Genomic DNA, 20908 nt, shown 5'->3' with positions numbered 1-20908 from the left:
TGTTCTATGGGAGATAAGCTAGTATATCGTTCGCGGATTGCTGTTACGCTACAGTACCAGTTCAAGGACTGTCGTTCTATGGTTCAAACACAACAGAACAGTGAAAGTGATTGCTCCCTCAGAGTGAAATTGAGTGCGGTTTGAAGGCTCGGGGGGCGTATAACTTGTATGAATAGCTGATCCAGGGGCACTAAATCATCTATACATGCAGCACGTCACAATTAAACTCCACGAATATTTGTTTTACCCTATTATTACTGGGTACCTCGTTAATTTAGTTTAGTTCGAATAAGTACATTATTTTGACCGAAAATGATCCTTTTTCTCTTTCATACAGAACATTTCGATGGACTATGATTGTGTTGTGCAGTTTCACAGTTCCACCCACAATTACCGTAGTGAAGTGCTCGAGTGTTTTTCATATCGCTTTTTTTTTTCTCGCTTGTTTCTCGTTCCCTTCTTCTGATTGTACGTACGCGTCTTCTGCAGATCGATCCTCGTTCGCCGCTGTCTGCCTGTTCAGAGCAGCGATCCGTCAGGCGATCGCTATTCGAGCTCAAAATCACTTCGTATTCCCGTCTAGTACGTTGGCGAGTTGACAGTTCGTTGCCAACTCCAATTCTCGATCGTGGCAGCGTTGTCAGATTCAGGTAAAATTTATAAAAGTCAATATTTCTTCTCTTTTTGATTACTGTCTTTGCGTAACCAATCATGCTGCTCTCGACTTTCCACAGTCATCACACTCCTCGTTTTTTATTGATAGGCAATCATGATTTACTTACTTTTTTTTAATGATAGGCAATCATGATTTACTTACTGTTTCCTCCACAGAATTTTCAGGAAATGCGCATTCTTACTCATTTTTCTTCAATTGCTCTCAGAACGCCGAAAAAAGTGAAAAGAAATTAGAAAGTTGAAGACGTCTTTCCATATTGTTTCCGCGATATCATTCGTTGAGGGTCATCCTCCACTCAATACTGAGTTTGTGTCAATCACTGTTTATCATTCATTAACCTTCATCAATCATACATTGCCGCTTGCCCATAAATTTGCTTCCTTACCGAAAACTACTTGATTTACTGGTAGATGTGAGGAATTCCTTCGAAGCGATCGTGAATTTCCAATCAGTCACATCGATCTGAGTTAAAGATAAAGCAGCAACTCTTTAGGAATGAGTTAACCCTCAGCAAAATTATTTATTTGACATCAGCTTTTTTTTTAGCTTTTTCTCTCTATTTCTGGTTGTAGCTTTAATCATTGTTTTTGGAGAATAGTTTTTAGTAGTGGAATAAAGCAGTTTTCTTCCGATAAATTAGTAGTCCTCGTTCCAGCACAAGATCTGAATTTCGTGAGGCGATCCGTCGAAGTTTGAGTGAGGGCATGAGTCTACCCCGGCTGCCGATCCTACCTGGCGCTCCACAAGTCCCTATAGCGCCTTCGCCACCACAACCGGTGCATGCAGTCAGTGTTCCTCCACCATCCGCTCTTCGGGCCTCATCACTCAGATGTGAGTTGTAGTTCCTAGCGTAGAAAGTCTTATTTGTGATTTTTTTAAATGGATCTTGACTCTATTTTTGCACTTCATAAGGAAAGTAGGCAGAGAAGATAAGGGTGGAGTTCTTATAAAAATGATCCAACTGTTTTTTTTAAGAATTTTAAACTCGACAATCTAAGCCTTTACGCGCAGAAAGTATTATAAGGTTTTATCAAAAGAAGAAAGAGTGATTGCTGTCGAATAGTTTGAAATGACTGACATTTAATTAAATATCCACTACGGCACTAAGAATGAGAGCTTTGATCGTTTCTAAACAGCTCGGTTTATCGCATTGTCGAAAAATTACAAACCGAATCTCCGGATATTTCAGCAAAATATTGGACCACAGGTCCAAGGGCGGGTGAAATTTTTAAAGTAATTTACAAGTGGATGCAGTCGCAATCCCGATACGCGATACAGCAAGGAGTTCTTACATAAAGGAAGGAAAATATGCAAACTTGTATGTGGGCCTTCTATTTAGGATACAGCATGAATGCCATTTGAATGAATTACAAGCTCTTTTTCGTTAGTAACATGCGCTTAAGGATGTTTCTTCATCCGAAATTGAACACTACGACAAAAGCTTTTAAGTTGATAGTTTTACGTGTACATTAATTTTATTCAGTTCAAAAAGACTAACAGTCAAGTTTGAAATTACCAGTAACACTCATCTTTCTGTTTCAGCTGACGATGCTACAGCCTCTCAACCAAAAAAATTGGAGGTGGTATCGAAACAAGCGACGAAGGTTACAGCACTGTCTACCAAGTTGGAGTGGAAAATTGATCAAGTTTGTGTTCTTTTTTATTTGATTTTGAGAAAAAAAAATGAAGTGATACAAAGGAGTTGCTTTCTCATACGTTTTTGTGGACGGAGAACTTGTTGCATTGTCCAATGGTTAAATGTCAATAGAAAGAAACGACGCTTTCGGCTCTTCATTTGAAATATGTACTTTCACATATCTTTTGAGTTTCTAGAAATAAGGAATATCTTTGTAAGCAGTTTATTGATGGATCCTGCATTTCCTGATGATTCACTACGTTTCAGTTCGAGAAGTTGATGAAACTGTTCAAGAATGGCCAGAATCTTATAAGCAGACAATTTGGGGTACCACAAGCACCAACGGTTTGCTGGGAGTTGCATGTTTATCCAAACGGAAAGCGAGAAGAAGATATGAACAATGTTTCGTTCTTTCTTCGACAAGTTGGTCTGCAGGTTAGTACCATTTTGTGCCCTCACTTGTTTTCTCATTGAACTATCCATTCATTTGTCGTTACTTAACTTATTCATCAAATTCCATTCATTCTTAGCGCGGTGAAGAGCCAATAATGACGGAATTCCAAATATACGCATTAGATGTAAGTTCTCAACGGGTTAGTGTATGCCGAGATACAAAGGATTTTACTAATCAACAGGGTCGTGGGAAATTTCAGGTATTTTGTGGATTTTCTTTCTATAGTAATCATGCATTAAATACAATCGAATTCAGGTATCACGTGATAAAATGACTGGCGCTTTACGTGCTGACGGTTCACTTTTGTTGATTTGTGAGGTAATTCTTGAGCTTTTGCTTTCACATTTCCGGAAGAATGTCTATATACGTTCTCATGCATTTAGTGGATATAATTGCATTTGTTCTATTATTCTGAAAAGAAAAAAAAACATAACAACCTTAATAAATAGATTGATGCGTAAGAATGATTGTTCTGTTGTTCCTGAAAACACTTTAGTATGTCAGAAATTGATTTTTTACAGTGTAGATTAGTTTGATTGGTTTTTTTTCCGGTACTATGCTTTCTATATTTCCCTGATTTGCTGTAGGAAATTTTCTACATCAGTTCTAGTATTTGATACTAAGTATTAATTATTGTTATTATTTGGTATTAAGTATTAACATGAGCCACAGAAAACAGCTACACTTTGAAAGTGTTTCAAAATTGTTTCTTGTTCTCTTAAGTTGTTCCTTGTTTGCTATGAATTTTCCATCTGCTCTTTGTTTGATCACTAAGGGCGTGATTGTTGTTGCAGGTAGAATATTTCACACCAGGGTCGAAGATTTCTGTGGAACCAGCCGATGACGAGGAATGCGCACTGGAGGATGTCGATGAAAAGGTGGAGCTGAGTATACGAGAAAGCAATAGAGAGATGTGGGAGTCAGAGTTATTCACGGATTGTGTGATTAAGGTGGGAACCTACTGATTTTTCCCACATGTTGACATCTTCATCGCATCTTCATCTCTCCGCTACTCTACTACGGCTACCGTAACTTATCCAATTTTTTGCCTTCTAATTGATTCCCAGACTTGATTACTTGTTCGTTTTGCTGATTTTCTATCCACTCTTTGCAAACTAGATCAATTATCACTGTATTTTCTTTTTCCTTTTATTGTTTCAACTTATAGGTAGGAAACAAGGAAATAAAGGCTCATCGGTGTGTACTTGGCCAACATTCCCCAGTGTTCCGCTCCATGTTCAATAACGAATCGATGATCGAAGCCAGAGAAGGAGTTATTGACATTCAAGATGCGAAATATGAATCGGTAAATTGTGCTTCTCGGTTCATCCCCCGGAAATCAAAGGATGTTGAAGTTTACTTCAGAATTTTACTTTGTTTTAGGTCCGAGCTATGGTAGAATTCATGTATACTGGCTCTATGGATACCGTTGACTCGAACTCGGTGGATGAAGTTCTTGCGATTGGTTAGTTCTTTGTTAAGTTACAAAGAAATCACAAAATTTTTCAGTTTTAATCTTGTTTTTTTTTATTTTTTTGTTCTCTCCTCTAGGATATGACTTTTGTTACAGGATCCTAAAAGTGATTAGTTTTCAGCAGACAAGTATGAAGTGTTGCCATTAAAGGAGCAGTGTGAACGGCTCATCTCAAATACTATTAACCAGAAGAATATTACATCTATTGCTGTTTTTGCTGACACATACAGCGCCGTCTTGTTGAAACAGGTAAGTTTTTGCCGCGTTGTTCCCTTTGAAGAGACGAATACATTAAAGTATTTCGTTTATTTGTGTTGTTTTTTAGGCTGTTATTCGGTATTTAACTGTTCATCACAAGAACATCATACGTACACCTGAATGGCGAGCAATGAAAAAGGTGAGATACAGATAAAATATTGATTCCACATAGCTATATTTCTTTTTTAGTTGTTACATCCTTTATTTCTCGTTTATCAATATTTCGAAGACATCAAAAGTAGTACATTGTTGGCAGCTGGATTCTTTATTGGATGAATTTTTAATATTGTATATTTTCGTGCGACTCTTCTTTCAGTGAGCTTTCCACCGTTTTGCAATTTCCGTGACGGGTCCAAGAATAGAAGAATAAGGTGTTTGGCGTTCATCAATCCGCTTTAGACGCCTACGTGATATATTACTCAAGCCATTCCTGAAATTACTGTTTATGACAAAATTTGCTATGTTTGCAAGTTAATGTTCACATTTTTAGGAATGTTCATATTCCCAGAATTAATTGGGGTGAGATGTTATTTGGAATTTTTTGGGGGTCTAAAAGTCTTGTTTCACAATGGAAATGAGCTGTACGATGAATTTTTGTGATAGCTCGACAAACTCATGTCTAGGGACAAATATTTTTTTGTAAATCTTCATGTCACACAGCCCATCCCTTTGAAAATTATGTTTATGACTTACGCTTGCTTTCACGCTAAGAGATAAAATAAGATAAAAGATAAAGTCGATGGTTTAGGATCGTTACGAGCTGGCCAACGAGCTGTTGGAAGCAGTTCTATCGGCTTCTGGTGATGTTGACGAGGATACAATGACCAGTTCCAGCAAAGGTCCTGCTAGGAAGAGAGTTCGCCGGTGTGTCAGCACAAAACAATGAAACCATCAAAGCGTACGGGTTCGGACAAAGTTTATGGGCATAAGGTGACGAATGGATAGAGTGCGAATCATGCTTATGGGATCATTCTAGATCTCTTTTCATAGTTTTGTTCTTAAGCAGATTCGCGCTCTATTCGGTTCGAAATTCAGCAGAACTCGTCATGCACGTCATTGTGATATTCTAATTTGTTCCGTATTTTTTGATTATAAGAAGTTAAGTCTTATTATTAGTGTTTTCTTGCAGTAGAAATGTGACAACTAACTTTTATGGTCTCGTTTTTTTCCACGTTTCTCTGCGAAAATGGATAGTTTGTATATGTTTTCGGCGTTAACTGCATTTCATAACGTTTGCATATACCCAGGTTTAGACATTAATGGAGCGCCTACCTGCGGGTGCTTGAAATTGAAAGAATGCAGAAGTGCTGTGTCGGTTTGATGACTGGCTAGGTAGTAGTTGACGTGAAAAGTGAGAATGTTCTTGTTTTGGACTCCTCCTCCCCCACCTCCCTCTCCTCCCCCAGCTTGCTCCTAGGGGCTGAAATAAAATGAAGATTTGTGAAGCATACCATAGAAATACTATCTTCTCCAGAATTTGTCATTCTTGTCCTTTCGACTCTACTTTAGCGGTTTTAAGATTTTTTTGGATCAAAATTTCTTTTCCAAACTGTGGAAATACTGTTAACCAGGATTTGACCTAAGTTTAGGCTAAAATTACTCCATTCCTCTAATTTTGTGCTCAGAATGCGAGAAAGAAATTTGTTCTAGAGCACCAAGCTTTTTCACACAAATCCACTAAATAGTCCTTCGTAAACCCTCGACGGCACCGAATTCTCTTCAAATTTCGCTTGCGCCTTCTTCAAAGTTGTCATATGTAAATTGTAAGCAGTTGTGTGAAGCCTTTGTCGTAAAACTATTCTTATGCGTGGTAACATTTTCTAGGTAGTAGTAACAGTAGTAATGAACACATGAAAGACTGTGAATTCGTTATGACTGAAATGTTGTTCGCTTGCTCTAGCTGTTTTCAGAAGTGTTACGTCAATGCGCCCGCCTTATTATTTGTATATTCCATATTTCGCGTTTCCTTTTATTCTTCTTTATTAGAAATGGAATTTGACTTACAAGAGGAGAAATGCGCGTATTTTTATTTGTATATAGATAGTACTGCTTGTATTAGTTCTTCATATCGATTTGTTCGGCTTCTTGTATGCGTTCAAATGAAATGTTTTTCAGGATGAATTGATTTCCATAATGATGTGTTTTATGTCACATGGTCGCTTATATACGAAGATTACTGTGTATATCTCATTGTAAATGTGTTCGATTGGTCACGGAAAGAAAAAAGCTTTTTTATAAACATTTCCAAGTGTATGTCATTAACTTCTTCTTAAGTGGTACATTCACTTCGGATTTAACGTGAGAAATATCTTTTCAATTTTAGAAATAAAATCAAATAACAGAGACGTAAGCGGTTTTCGCTGTTACTTTCTCATTGAAGGATTTCTCTTACACCTTGAACAACTCTTTCAAATCTTTCTTTCAGTCTCTCTCTCAGTTCTTTCAAATCCACAATTGACCACATTTTTAACAATTATAGAACCAAAAAAGGTGCAATGATGTCACCGAAATCTCCACAATATAAGTGAGTGTACGAGCTGTTGAGAATAGTTAATAAAAGTTCTCCTGAGAAAAGAATGTTAAGGGTTAATTGACTAGATAGAAATACACGAATAAAACTGTAAAGGCTGAAAAGTGGCGTTCACAAACGTCTGCCCTAAACTTGTAAAAGTTCCTGAGAGCTTGCAAATGTGGAATCTAGCTATGACAGGAAAAAGTCAATGATTAGAGAACTGGATGGAGTCAGAATGTTCCATCTTAAACTCGTCTGGTAGCCGGTGAGACCCTAAGGACTGTGAGGATCACGACCAAGTTTCCTGTATACAGAGGTGTGAAGGGCTTCATTTGAAAAAAAAAAGAAGAAACAAGGAGAAAGGAGAAGTGAGAGACTATTCTAAGCACCGTATTATGGAAAGTAGATGACATTTCCGATGTGTTGCAGTCTGTTTCCAAAATAAACAGAGAAAATATGCATTTCTGAACACATTCGCCGTGAAATACGTGACCAGAAATTTCGGGAGTCTATTGATTTACGACCTACGATCTACAGATGGATTGGCGGGTTGTGATAATCACCTACAATGTGAACATGCAACGAGCTGATGAAGACGATATTGAGAAGTTATTGCAGCCCGCAATTGCAGCTAATCCAAGCCTTTTGGTGATTGGAATGCAGGTTGGTTTTTGTTAGGATGATTTTGGTGCGCCCTTATTTGTTTTCTTCTACGAAACCTTGAAAAATCTGTATTTATCTTGAAAATGACTCTATTTTGATCGCACTATCGAGAATAGGCTGATAAGGTGTAGACTATTTTTTCAATTTCTTTTTCTTTGTGGTTATAGTTGTATTCAGGTGTAAAATGAATGTGATGCTGGATGATGAAGGGCAAACAAATTGTCATTCTTGGTTCTATACAGCAGTTTTTCAGCGATCATACCTGAACTTTTGAACTGGATCGCAACTTTTGCTGACCCTAAGATTTTCTCATTCGTCTTGGAGCTGTCCGACTGCAAAATTTTTCCATAAGCAAACAATCTTCTGGCGTGTTAATAAGAATTTGAGATGATATAGGTGATTCAATTGTTGTTTTCAGGAAGTTGCTCACGGAGAGACGGTAGTGGGCGGCACTGTGATCACATGGCAACGTCAAATGTTCGAATGGATGAATACGAAGAGTGAAGGATTAGTATTACTCGCAAAAACGTATCAGATGACGAATCAAGTGACCATATTTGTTAAACGGACGTTGATTCCATCAGTAAGCATTAAATTGAAATCAATGTTTTAACTAGGATTCGGTTCCGTTTTTTTTTTTATTTTTTTTTTGTGAACTTCCGTTTTGAAAAAGGGAGGTAAATAATATTTGCTAAAGAAATCCCATCCAGTTGGAAACTTAACTATGGTCTTATCGGCACATCCTGAACAAAATACACTGTCAACACACTGGTGTGCGTTCCAGTTAGTGCTTTTTTTATCGGTGCTATGAATGTGGAACGTAAATGCTTTTTTCGCCGTATAGAATGGAATGGGACTTTTTTTTGCACATAATTGTTTTTCGTGGTTTACGTCAAATTTTATGAGTTGTAATCCCAAGCGGACTGAAAGACGATTAAGAGAAATTTTATCTTTGAAAAATTTTCCATGATGCTATTTCTGCTTAAATCCTTTTGGGTTATTCAATTTCTTAACGAAAATGCTGAGCAGTACAATGTTCATCCAAAGAAAGTTACAAATACTGTTTTTCGACTAGAAAACTTTCTATTTGTCCTTATAAAACGGCGCTTATATCTGTAATGGAAACGGTTCAATTGTGTCATTATTATAATTATTTTACCGTTCTTTTATCAAAGAAATATTTACAGATAAGGCAGATACAATACCGGTTTAGCCGCAACACGATGGGTGGCTTGACTGGACACAAAGGCTCTATAGGAGTGAAAATTTCATTGCAAGTATGTTTCCAGGAGAGCTATCTTTAGAAAAATGAGAAAAAAACAGCAGTTTGCGACCAGCACAATGTTGGATGTGCATGGCATGGCCCTTTTTTCTGCAACTAGTCGATAATGATTCACTGCAGGAAAAAAATCCAATGATTAATAACTGTTTTATGGATATACGTGATGTTGTAAAGGGAATAGTTAGCTATAGAATCTGGTTTCCTTGGTAACAAACCTATCCTTTGTTCTTTTTTTTTTGTGTTTTACGAGACGAGGGAAATTTCAGAACGAACATGTATTTGCCAATGCTAGCATCAATCCAAAACCATTTTCGTTTTCTAGAATCGAACTTCTATGGTTTTCGTTGACAGCCATTTTATTCATGATGTGGTTTCATATGACAAACGGATCGCTCAGTTTCACTCAAATCAAGTCTGCTGCTTTCCTGACGACGAGGAAGTCAAGTATGTCATGCATGTCTCGCAATCCTTGTTATTCCACAAATGAGATGCGGTCGCCTTCTTCTTTGCTCTTTGCACTTTCCGAAAGGGAATTTCAAAATCAGCAATTCCTATTTCAAGAGATGAAAAATAACGACGTTGTGATAGTTTATTGATTACAGAGCGATTTTCTGGCTTGGAGACCTGAATTTCCGCGTTGAAAAGGATGCAGAAGAGACTGCAGGAGTGATCAAGTCTAAGAAAGGGTGTACCCTTCTAGGTAGGAAGTTTTTGGCACATTTATTTATTTATTTATTGAATAACGAATATTTAAGATTCACATGATCAGTTGAAAAGAGCGATGCGTGATAAGGAAGCATTTGTTGGGTTCACTGAGGCACCGATCACATTCTCGCCTACTTACAGGTACTATTTTCCATCGTTTTTGTCCTACACAAAGGTTTTGGTTTCCATTTTTCGGCAGTAGTACAAAAGGTTTTTTTTCAGTTTTCTTGCTTGTACTAAATTAACTTGTGTTCGCCTCAAAATCAATTGTGGACTTAGAGATATGAAAAAGTAGCAAGCCCAGTCGAAACTTGGCGAAATCCCTCTCTTGTGCACCTAGGACGGATCTACTCTGTGCGTCTATGAGACAATCGTTTAATTCCGTGTGTTAAACCGATGCTATCCATTCTCGGAACCATTACAGTATACTTGCAATCGTCTGCGAGCAGTTTGAAATCATCACTAGGGATCAAAATCTTCCACAGTACTGTATTTAATAAGCAATTTAGCTTTGAGGGTTTCGTCTACGGGGAAAATTGTGGACTTCTCGGGAATGATGTTGAAAGACTTGAAAGTAAAAGTAAGAGGTTCTGGGAAGTTGACAAAGTTTGTAAATTATTTTCGAACGTTCTTTTGGATCTTATGTTAGCCGTAGTTACACATACACGAGATAGTCGCGAACTACAGCTGTGAATTGTGAAAGCAGGGATCCCACTCTCCACCCTAACCGCTACGCTCCAACGCTCCACTTAGAGCGCAGCCGCTTACGTAACTGCACCGAGCTTCAAGTCATTTTGACCCGACTACATCACGAAGTTTCCGCACTGAGGTCGAAATGGTACATTTGTAAAGGCGTGACCAGACCGCGACGTCTTTTAAGTGAAGCCTTAATGGAAATTGTTCAGGTTCTACATTGGCAGCACCGATTACGATCTGAAACGCACACCATCGTGGTGTGACCGTATTTTGTTCAAGGTATGTTACTCTCTTCCTTCTTTCCTTCTCTGATTCTTTCTCAGAAACACATTGACTTAACTCTAGCCACATTTCATGCAGTAACAGTTATTCCGGATTTGGTGTTCCAGGGTGACGGCATCACTCCTCTGAGTTACAAATCTAACGATCAAGTATTGGTCAGTGATCATATACCGGTGCAAGCGGTGTTCACCGTGAAGGTGAGAGTACGCGAAATCGCCTTTCAAACAAATATTCGCAGCGTATTTTTCGCAATTTTTAGGTACCCCCTATGCCAAGAATTAATTGGGATGTTTTATTCGAACATCTGCCGACATGGTACTCTACAGTACCGTTGGTGGGACGGTTCCAATTATTAAATGGATACTGGACACGTCGTGGAAGTTATTTGGATTGGGTTGGAGTGTATCCGGTATGCGATTCTACAATGCTATATTTTTTCGGCAAAAATGGAATTAGCTTGTTGAAGGGGTATGGAAAGCAGAAATGCTGAAAGAAATCATCTAGAAATGCAACAGTAGCTCGGTAACTGCGTAGACGGTAGAGCAGGCCAAGTTCTTGATCATGAAAGCAATCAATTGCCTCTGCTAGCTTCGCACAACTTTTTTCACAACAGTCTTTACCTTTGCGGTTCTCACTCCAGCTCTTTTGAACTTGATTTCATGCTCAAATTGTTTGTTTCAATCGCTAATATTTTCCAAACCATAGCTATAATTGCAAATAAAAAAAAGATGAAGACAAGCAAATTCGGTGTGTTTCTTGCTGCACGTTTCTAAAATTTCAAATAAAAGTTATTTGCTGCAAAATTTTTCTATAAAGAGAGATAAATAAGGATGCTATATTTTGTTTCACAAGTTTATTAGTTTAGTTGCCTCTGGCCTGCAACGCTAGTAGGGATTTTCCTCTGCTGGGTCATAAACATGTATAGTTCTCGAGATTCCAATGGAGAACTTATCAAGAAGTCTAAAATGATTTTTTCTAGATTTATGATAGAAATTGCAATTAAAACTAGGAAAAATATAGAGTTACGATTGTTTTCAGATACTTGACTCGGCTATTGACCACTTTCAGGCATCGATCGATGACTGCACGTCACCGTTCAGGTGGGTTTGGATCGCTACGTGCTACGATCAAACGGTTCAAGATCAACGATATATCGTCTGTGAATTTGGACCTTTGCCAGAAGGTTCATATCGACTCGGATACTTCAGCCACTACAGTAACTGTTTGATGGGGTTGTCGAAATCATTCAAAGTGGTCGAACAACCCACATCATAATTAGTGATTGGTCGTTGATGTCGTCATAGATGACAATTGAGAGTTCTATTTGCTCAAAATCCGTGATTCTGTAGTTTCTCAGCTATTAAAACTGAATGCTAGGTATAGCAGGATTTGAACATATTTGCGCTGTTTTAAAATTGTAGTGCTTATTTTTTGTTATAAGCTATCGTTTGCAGTTCTGATGAGAGTTTAACCGCCAGTTTCAGTGCACATTTGTTCCCGTGTATTTGCCTAAATAGGTATGTACATATAGTGATATCTTAAGAGTGTAATTTTTGTTTGTGAGTTTGAAAAAAATTGTTTTATTAGACGTAAGAGCCGTGCGAAGTTCGCAATTACGGATTACGGACTGGTCAGCTGTTGTATGTTACTATCTGCCCACAATTTAGCACCTATAAATACAGTCGCCGCCGAACTTATTATGTCGCCCTGATGCGCTGACACGTTACGTCTCTGGGGATACCTTTCCCACCCCTCTCTGGGCATAACGTGATGATGCTGAAAAAGGCTATTGTTACAACTAAAATCTTAATTTTGTACTATTATTCGAAAAAAAGATGAGAAAACCCATAAAAGCAAAGAAAAAAGCTCTGAGGAGCTTACCGGTGCCATCAATCGAGGGACAGGTCCTCAAGGTGGACGTAGTGCGTCAGGCCGACAAGATACGTTCGGCGGCGGCTGTACGTTGTGTGCCATCGATTTCAGTTACTAATGCAATACAACTAGTCATTAGCATTAGTGTTAATAGCGTAACTAGTCATTACTCATAATGATCTTTGCATTGGTCTACCTACAGTGAACATTACCGTAACTTGACCTACTAGTCTTTTCTTACCTCAAAATATGTGTGGCGCTGCGTTGAACACCGGCTTAAACCTATTCTGAGATAATTTTTGGATTTTAACTTCTGTAATTCTTCAGTCATTTCACTGTTTAAAAAACTCGTTCATTTTTTCTTAAATTCTTTTCTTATTCACAGTCCGCAAAATTGCGTGGAGGTAATGAGAGTGCTGCGAATCCATATGCTCTTCCGTATACACTGCGGAAAACCATTCGATGAAGAAATTTGCGGACTTGAATGACTTAATCCTCTGAGATTTCTATTCCTATGAGGATTTGTTCTCCTATCCTTCCTATGAGGATCTAATCACTTACTAAAAACTCATTTCTTTTATGAGAAATCCTTTCAAGTTTGGTAATAAAGTGCCGTGGATAGAATGTATATTGATTGTATCGTAATGGTGTTACTATCGTATGCTAATGTAGCAAGTTCGGGCTGTTTATTAACAGTTGTTTTTACGTTGATGGTGTTTGTAGTTTCGGTGGCTAAATGTTCGATTCAATAAAGCTTAACATTTCTACAATTTGTGTAATGTATATTTGTATCATTGCTGGTGGAACCATTCCTTATTTAGTGAGGTCATTCATTTGAATAAATAATAACACTCAATGACATTAGTGGACGTTATGTTCATCGTTTTTCCACACTTTTCACGTCATGACGTGATTTCTGATCAAAATTACTTGTGGATGTACAATGGTTGCGAGATGGGATCGTTGAAGATCTCACAAGTGCGATCGGAACTAGTGAGGGTCCCATCACGAGCGCAATTACACCTCAAATTCGTTAGCTTCGAGCCTACTTTAGCTTATTTTGCAAGCTTTATTTAACTCTATGATTTTTTAGCTTTGTATCCCTGTAAAAAAAACTGTCATTGTGTGGATGAATGTTCAATCTATGTAATCGCTCTTCTTTTTTGTGAGGAATTTCATCAACAACAGCGCTGGTAGCAGAAAAACTGATTAGTTTTTACTCCGAGATTTTGAGAATGACATTGATATTAATGGAACAAAGTAGTGAAATGCTATTACTGAAAGAAGCGTTTTTGCTAATTTTAGTAAAATACGGTGTTAAATACGTGAAATATGGTGTTAATGCTTCGTAACGTCTATATCCACAGTTTCTGATATAATGAAGCCGCGATGCGGCCAATTGACCGAGACTCACGCATTGTTGCAGACAAACCGTTGTACGGTTTCATTTACTTTTTCCTCAGGATATATGTTTATATCTGTATGGTGGTTATATCTGTTGATAGGCTCTTTAGACAGTTATCTATAATTCTAATCAAGTTCCCGTGAATCGCTCGGTCATTTCAGTCTCTCGTACGCTGGCTGCTCGGCAGGTCGTCAACTCTCTCACTCGACGACTGGTTAGTTGTCGTTAATTGTTTTCGATTAAAATCGGCTGCCACACTCCTGGCGACCTTCTCATGACGAGATGTCTTATCTGTTGTTATAACTCACTGCTTTTTGGTCTGACGTGCTCCCAGTTGCTCTTTCCGTTCGGGCGCCGATAGGGAAAGATAACGACCACATTAAAAATCAAAGGAAACAAAGGATAGGACGCCAAGACTGCGGGCGGCCACCACTTTATGCCTTTATAACCTAGTTCTCTCGCATCGAACCATGTTAGTCTACAAAAAATGCGCACAGAAGACGACAAGCCCGTCACGTGTGTCCCATTGCGTCGATTTCTCCGTATTATCCGCAAGCTAGCGGCCAGATCACGTAAGAAAACAAAGCAAGATTCTGTTCCCAGCGAGAATTCAAAACAGGTTAGAGGCTTCTTGCACTGTTCTAGGCCACTGTGATTTTTTTTTCGGTGTAAGGTTACTGTAACCTGCGACTAAAAAGACTAGAAAGGTGTATGGTGTTTCGTGTTAAATGGTTTGTCTGCATTTGCAGACATTGTGATTACATTTTTCGCAAAAATTAGAAGAAGATGAGTTCTGACCGTCGAATTTCTTGCTATGTGATTTTCCACATCACAAAGCAAAAATAAGATGATTCAAGGAACAATATCAAACGGAAACGCTGAATATCGTTATTTGAACTCACTTCATGAAGTGCCGCGGTCCCTTCGCAAATTAATTTCTACTGAGAGGCGATAAGAAAATAGTCGGAAAATTTCACGACTGTTCTTGGGTCTAAACTCTAAGTAAAAGAATTTATAAGAACGAGTTTTCCAAATATTTTTTTATTTGTTGAAGTCTACTTCCAATTGTACTTCAACTTGCCGATTTTCCGGAAGCTATGCTCTTTTTCGCATTCGCGTTCGGGAGAAAATTCTGAAATTAGCTCTTTGGATCGTCGATTAACGCTTCTTCAAATTTGATGTCCATAAAAATGTCCGGACATGTCTCCGTCCAACTTTCTATGCGCTATTTTCTTGAAAATACTCTTAGTATTGAATTCTGCAGTTGCAGAAAAGGTTCTTAGATAGTTGACACTAATAAATTAGGATCTATGTAGTCTATTTTTCGTGTTTTCTGATTGAATAGCAATTGTATCCCACGCCAGATATGTACTTTTACTTTTTCAGTGTATATACTTTTTCAGTGTTTGGCATCGTCACTTCTCATTGCTCCACCACCTTACTCCTCCCCTATCCATAATTTCTGTTCTGAACCACAAAAACCGAAGAAAATGTCATGTAAGCCTATTTGGAAACGTTGTTTCTTTTGTGCTTTTTTAAGTCCTTATTTCCTGAAATTTTCTTAATTTGGACGTTTATGCGTCAAGAACAAAGTTTTAGACGAACTAGCAACCGATGGATTGTATCTTAAAAGGGGTCCTCCACCGATGAGTATGTCTTTGTGGAATTATTCATAGAATTGACATGTTTTCCTCTTGTTATTATCCATTTTTCTTTATTTTTCTTCCTTTTTCCATCTCAAACCTATTGCTACTTCGAAATCAATTTTTCACGTCTAGATCCCGCCGTTCCCGAGATGCGCAAGGAGGCTGAAGAGTTCCTTTCGTTTCTAAACAAGGCTGTCACTCCATTTCATGGTATTTTCTTTGAATTAACAAATTGATTAAGGATAATTCACTGGTTTATTTTTTTAGCTGTCCAAGAATGCCGAGAACGTCTGCTTCAAAGCGGTTTTGAAGAGATTCCAGAGGCTGATCAGTGGAATATTCGACCAGGCGGAAAATACTTTGTAACAAAGTGTGTTCTTAATCACTTAATCACTTGTTAATCTTACCATCGAGGATAACAACCAGCTTTTAGGTGGGGTAGTTAGTGGTCAGTAGTATAGAGTACAATAGATATAGTAGAGTCAAAATGACATGAAGCCCGTAAGCAATGCCGTACGTAGCTTCTATCGAGGAGCTTCGGTAGAGCGTGGAAAAACCCTTGCTGGACCACCCATCGCTGCAGTTTGTGACGGCCCTACCTCGGTCGCAACTGCCGCTTCATGCGCGTACGCAAATGCACCGTAACCATATTTGATTCATGTCGTTTTGACCCGACTATAGCAAGGCTGGCCCTTCACAGCGTAAGGTGTGATGGGTCGGCAGGTCATTCTCCTGCTACTTTTTACCAAACCCAGAACGCTGATAGATAAACAGATAGCAGGGTTTGGGTGACCAACTTAACGCAGAACGGAGGAGTCCGTCAGGGACCCTGGGCGAACCTGGGAGGGGGGGGGGAACCTCAAGTGGACACTAACCTTGCTATCCTTGAACGGATAACCACCACTAGGAGAAAATAACGACTAATTGTAGGGACGAATTTGAAAGAGAAAATAATGAGGCAGAATTCCAGCTAGGCTAGCGACGTAGAGAAGAACAGAGAAAAAAATTCAACAAATGCAAAGATGCTGCAAAAATGTGACATTCTTAAGTCAAACATGGGCAAAGACTTTATAAAATACTGAGGTGATGGGCACAGATCAATCCTTTTAGAACATGATTTTTACTTCAATACCTATACCTTTAAATTGGACTTCCTACTCTCTAAAACTTAGTACCACTCTACTGAACCCGAAAAGACAAGAATTGCAACTACACTCGTGATTCATCTCGTTTCGACCCGACTATATGTGATGACTGTTGGGCACCTGATGATTTTCGACAGAACCAAAAATATGATGAAAGGATAGTTTTGCCGGATAATGAACTCGACGAAATTTTTTGGAATACTACCACTACTAAAGAAAAGTCTCTAAGAAAGATTGTATCCCAAACCTTGAATCACTTTATCCTGGGGTTTAGTTGGCTCGGATGTGATGAGCTTTAGTTGGTTAGGATGCGCTCGATTTGTGTACCAGCTATTTCTGCTAATCTGTTAATAGTCCCTTTGATTCAGAGTAAGTAATCAAGTGTAGATTCAATAATAGCTAAGCTGTATATGCGCTGTTTATCTTGCCGTTTCTAATCACTTTCTTGTTCAATTATTTTATTTATTCATTTATTTATCTAGTCACATAGACCAATGGTGCACCACAAAAGAAAGCAAAAAAGAAGAAAACACTTTGTGTGCGTCAGAAAACTATTTTGACGCAGTATGAGAGCGATTCGGTCTTGATTAGGTGCTGGTTAACCTTCCGCTTGATTGTATCATCACATAGAGATCATACGTGTTATAGAATGATCATTTGTGCACTTATTTTTTCTTTTCCACTTTCTTTTTTCTTTTCTACTATTTCCTGTGTTCTACTGTTTTTTTTTTCTCTATCTAACAACCAACAATTCCTCCATTCCTTTAAGAAACCGCAGCACCATAATTGCTTTCGCCATTGGTGGCGCATATCAACCTGGAAACGGTTTCTCTATTGTTGTCGGCCATACTGACAGTCCATGCCTTCGAGTGAAACCGGTGTCGAAAATACAATCGGAGAAATTTAATCAGGTTCGTTTATCAGGTTTTGTTGTTGTCTTACTCGCTCCCAAACCGCTTCAACTTCTGATTTATCGATTTTCCTGTTAGGTGGGTGTATCCACATATGGTGGTGGTATTTGGCGTACTTGGTTCGATCGTGATCTATGTGTAGCAGGAGAGGTTGTAGTGAGAGCGGTACGTTTATTATGAAAGTTTTTTAGTGTTTTCATTTATGAGATAGATGAAAACACTGAAAAAGACTTATGGTTGGTGTCTTCAGGGTAACACACTAGCAAGACGTCTTATTAACATAGATCATCCTATACTCTACATTCCAAATTTGGCTATACACTTGACAAAGGATCGTGAAACGTTCACGTGCAACACTGAGACCGAACTCAGACCAATTTTGGAGTCCTTTGCTGCTGCGGGGATCAACTCGACGAAGAAGGACCCGGCTACGGTAAATTGGCAACGATTCTTGCGGAATTCTCATTTACGAAATTGAGATGATTCTGAATTCACTTTGCAAATATGAGAAAGAAAGTAATACAAACAAAAAAAAAACTTTATACGTAAAAAGGAATAATATTCAGAATCAAGCTGACGCGCCTACAGATCCCAGAGATATAGTTAATGAACATCATTGGAACTTTCTGGAACAGATCGCACTGGCTGCCAACACTACTCCAGATCAAGTGGTCGATATGGATCTCTATCTCTATGATGCTAACCCAGCGGTAGAAAGAATTCGATTGATCTCTGACCAAATCAATGATTTGATCTTCATTGCAGAGACTCGGTGGCATTCATGACGAGTTCATCACTGGCGCACGCCTTGACAATCTCGTCGGCACCTTCACGGCTATTCAAGGATTGATCGCATCGCTTGCTGATGAACGACTCTTGGCTGACGATGTGAATATTCGTATAGCGGCATGTTTTGACAACGAAGAGGTAGGTGATCCTTACCGTAATATCCATAACAATAGTACAACGGAAAACTGTTATAGGTAGGATCTCAAACAGCCATGGGAGCCCAGTCATCGTTCACAGAATACGTATTGAGACGTCTGAGTGCTGGGGGAGAACCGCTAGCGTTCGAAGAAGCAATTGCTCGAAGTATGCTGATCTCCGCTGATCAAGCTCATGCATCCCACCCGAACTATGCCAGCAAACACGAAGTGGGTGTCCCTTACTTACATTTAGTTTTCTACTCTTACTTTAAAAAAATACTTTGAATTAGTAGTTCGGACTTTCTCTTGTCTTGAAATATCCTAATATTCTGTCTATGTTTTGTAAAAAATCTCATAGGCACACTTTTACAAAACGTTTTGAATTAGTATTTCGTTCTGACCATAATAGAATTTTTCTCATTTGTTCGAACATTTGATATTTTGTGCATTATTTTTGAACCTTTTGTTCTTTTTCATTGCAGAATCCTTTCCTTGTTGCTTGTTTGCTCCGAAGTCAGCATAGGAATGACTGTTTAATAATGCCTTGACTTTTATTGTTGCATCTCGGTGGTAGGAGAGATCATCCGTTTACATTTTGTCAATGAATAAGTACCGTATTTTAAAGAAGGTATATTTGAGGATGGAGGTTTTTTGCACTTCTGTAAAGAAATCGCAGTGGATTTTGTGGTGGTACCGTACGTAGCCTGATCAAAGACTGGTTTCCCAACTCTTCTCGTTGTTCCTCTTCCTGCAGGGATGGTAATTTCGGGTATTGCTAACATTCTGATAAGTGACATTCGCTCGTTATAGCACTCTTAAAATGACTTTGTGGATGTACCATAGGGATCACTTGATTAATCGGCGGTTTTTGTTCTTAAATGATCACTTTTGCTGACGAAGCCAGAATTATTCGAACTCAAATGGACTCAGGTTAGCTTTGCAGGATAATCATCGTCCCACATTTCATGGTGGTGTTGTGGTGAAAGTGAACGTTAATCAACGCTACGCCACCACGTGTGTCACTCATTCAGTGCTCAAACAGATCGCCGCAGAGGCGAATGTCCCGTTACAAGTGAGTTTACAAAGATATTTATTGTATTGGTTGTCATTAAAAGCATTTCATCTAGAAAATGGTAGTACGTAATGATTCTCCATGTGGATCAACTGTTGGTCCTATACTAGCGTGTAGGCTTGGATTACAAACAGTTGATGTCGGTTGCCCTCAACTAGCTATGCACTCTATTCGTGAAATGACTGACACGAGCAGTATTAGTCAAGCGACACGACTTTATGCGGTAAGATGTCTTTTTTTTTGTTGGAATTTCTGCGGTCCCAAAATTGTTTTCTTTTCTTTGCAGACTTTCTTCAATAGGATGCGATTTGTACTGCCGTCACTTATATGAAATGTTGAGGGTGAATGTTTGAAGAAAAGCGAGTTATGGTTTCATAATTAATTCTACTTGCTTGACTTAACTCTCATAAAGTTTGACTTTCTAGGACTCGTTTTATTCAAGCATAAAGTGTTTTTGTTTATGTGCTGTGTATAGTAATACTTCTCAAATAAAAGGGTCAATTGTGACGGATACGGTGGGGTCAAAACCATGTAAAGCCCACGGCAATTGCGTAATCGGTTGCGCTTGAAATGGTGCAGTGGAGCTAACGGATGAAGGTGGGACATAAACACATCTCTGCAGTCCTATTGCAGGCGGCTAGGGTGCCGCCTCTACCGTAACCGTAAGGTTCACGCGCCATTTTGAGCGCAGACGCTTACGCAATTGCACTAGGTCTCAGGTCGTTCTGATCCGACTATGCCTATCAGTTCTGCTGTAATTTAATAGCTAGCAAAATTATGTTTAAACAATTTGAATCTTTACACATTTTTTTATCATTAACTAAAAACACAGGTGAAGATTAGTGTACATGCTCAGAGATCACCAATATCCGTAATGGAAATAGTGCAGAGATCCAGGAGTAAGCAGAGAAATAAAAACGAACAGAGCTTGTTGAAAATGGAATTACAACAACTTAGAATAGAATACTGTAGAGGGGAAAGGATTTGAAAATTTGTTACTATCCGAAGCAAAATCATTAAGAATGACGACGACGGCTATAACTGTATTTCATTCCAGTACCATCGGAGTGTACAGCAATTTAGGGCTTGGTTGATTCGACAACAATCATTTTTCTTTAAAAAAAAACAGTTCAAATATAATTTCTGTTCTTTCTATATTTCACTTTTCTAAGTTACTAGTGTTCTTTCGCAAGCTATTGAGCGTAATAAATAAAGAAATAAACAGAAACACTGCAAACGGCAGTGATGCAGAGAGAAAGAGAAATATCTTGTGTTCTTACCTGGATTCGGATG

General features: G+C 38.6%; 3 protein-coding genes across 8 annotated transcripts in view; 2 read left to right on the top strand and 1 right to left on the bottom strand.

The window, feature by feature from the left end:
• Positions 1 to 6: 6 nt before the first annotated feature.
• RB195_008565 (uncharacterized protein) lies at positions 7 to 5384 on the top strand (the record flags this gene model as incomplete). 2 transcript variants are annotated; one of them, XM_064195127.1, is made up of 13 exons in its annotated part: positions 7 to 138; positions 490 to 650; positions 1332 to 1507; positions 2219 to 2322; positions 2580 to 2747; positions 2843 to 2965; positions 3022 to 3084; positions 3561 to 3716; positions 3935 to 4072; positions 4150 to 4231; positions 4362 to 4489; positions 4566 to 4637; positions 5247 to 5384. In XM_064195127.1, the coding sequence occupies 13 exons, from the start codon at positions 7 to 9 to the stop codon at positions 5382 to 5384; spliced, it is 1641 nt and encodes a 546-aa protein (XP_064046271.1). The 2 variants fall into 2 exon arrangements, with proteins under 2 accessions (XP_064046271.1, XP_064046272.1); XM_064195126.1 differs by lacking the exons at positions 7 to 138; positions 490 to 650 and having other exon boundaries at positions 1381 to 1507.
• Positions 5385 to 7547: 2163 nt separating this feature from the next.
• Positions 7548 to 19946, top strand: RB195_008564 (uncharacterized protein; the record flags this gene model as incomplete). Of its 5 annotated transcripts, XM_064195124.1 has the most annotated exons (25): positions 7548 to 7673; positions 8092 to 8256; positions 8861 to 8950; positions 9278 to 9399; positions 9558 to 9655; positions 9711 to 9801; positions 10566 to 10635; positions 10746 to 10835; positions 10898 to 11047; positions 11707 to 11870; positions 14077 to 14129; positions 14413 to 14534; positions 15319 to 15412; positions 15515 to 15565; positions 15694 to 15771; positions 15829 to 15931; positions 17476 to 17617; positions 17696 to 17782; positions 17868 to 18050; positions 18184 to 18327; positions 18383 to 18544; positions 18601 to 18771; positions 19487 to 19615; positions 19671 to 19838; positions 19902 to 19946. In XM_064195124.1, 25 exons carry the CDS (start codon positions 7548 to 7550, stop codon positions 19944 to 19946), a joined length of 2898 nt encoding a protein of 965 aa, XP_064046268.1. The 5 variants fall into 5 exon arrangements, with proteins under 5 accessions (XP_064046268.1, XP_064046267.1, XP_013295015.2 ...); XM_064195125.1 differs by lacking the exon at positions 14413 to 14534 and having other exon boundaries at positions 11707 to 11821; XM_013439561.2 differs by lacking the exon at positions 15515 to 15565.
• Positions 19947 to 20650: 704 nt separating this feature from the next.
• Positions 20651 to 20908, bottom strand: part of RB195_008563 (uncharacterized protein) — a gene marked incomplete at both ends in the record, with an annotated part of 1745 nt that continues 1487 nt past the window's right edge. The window contains 2 exons of the mRNA XM_064195121.1: positions 20651 to 20728; positions 20896 to 20908. The exon at positions 20896 to 20908 is cut by the window's right edge and continues 71 nt beyond it. Of these exons, the coding sequence (XP_064046266.1) occupies positions 20651 to 20728; positions 20896 to 20908 (91 nt within the window). The remainder of the gene's footprint in view (positions 20729 to 20895) is intronic.

The sequence above is a fragment of the Necator americanus genome, chromosome III, assembly GCF_031761385.1.
Source record: "Necator americanus strain Aroian chromosome III, whole genome shotgun sequence".
Classification (NCBI taxonomy): domain Eukaryota; kingdom Metazoa; phylum Nematoda; class Chromadorea; order Rhabditida; family Ancylostomatidae; genus Necator; species Necator americanus.
Note: the sequence above shows the minus strand (reverse complement) of the source record. Positions and strands in the feature narration are given on the sequence as shown.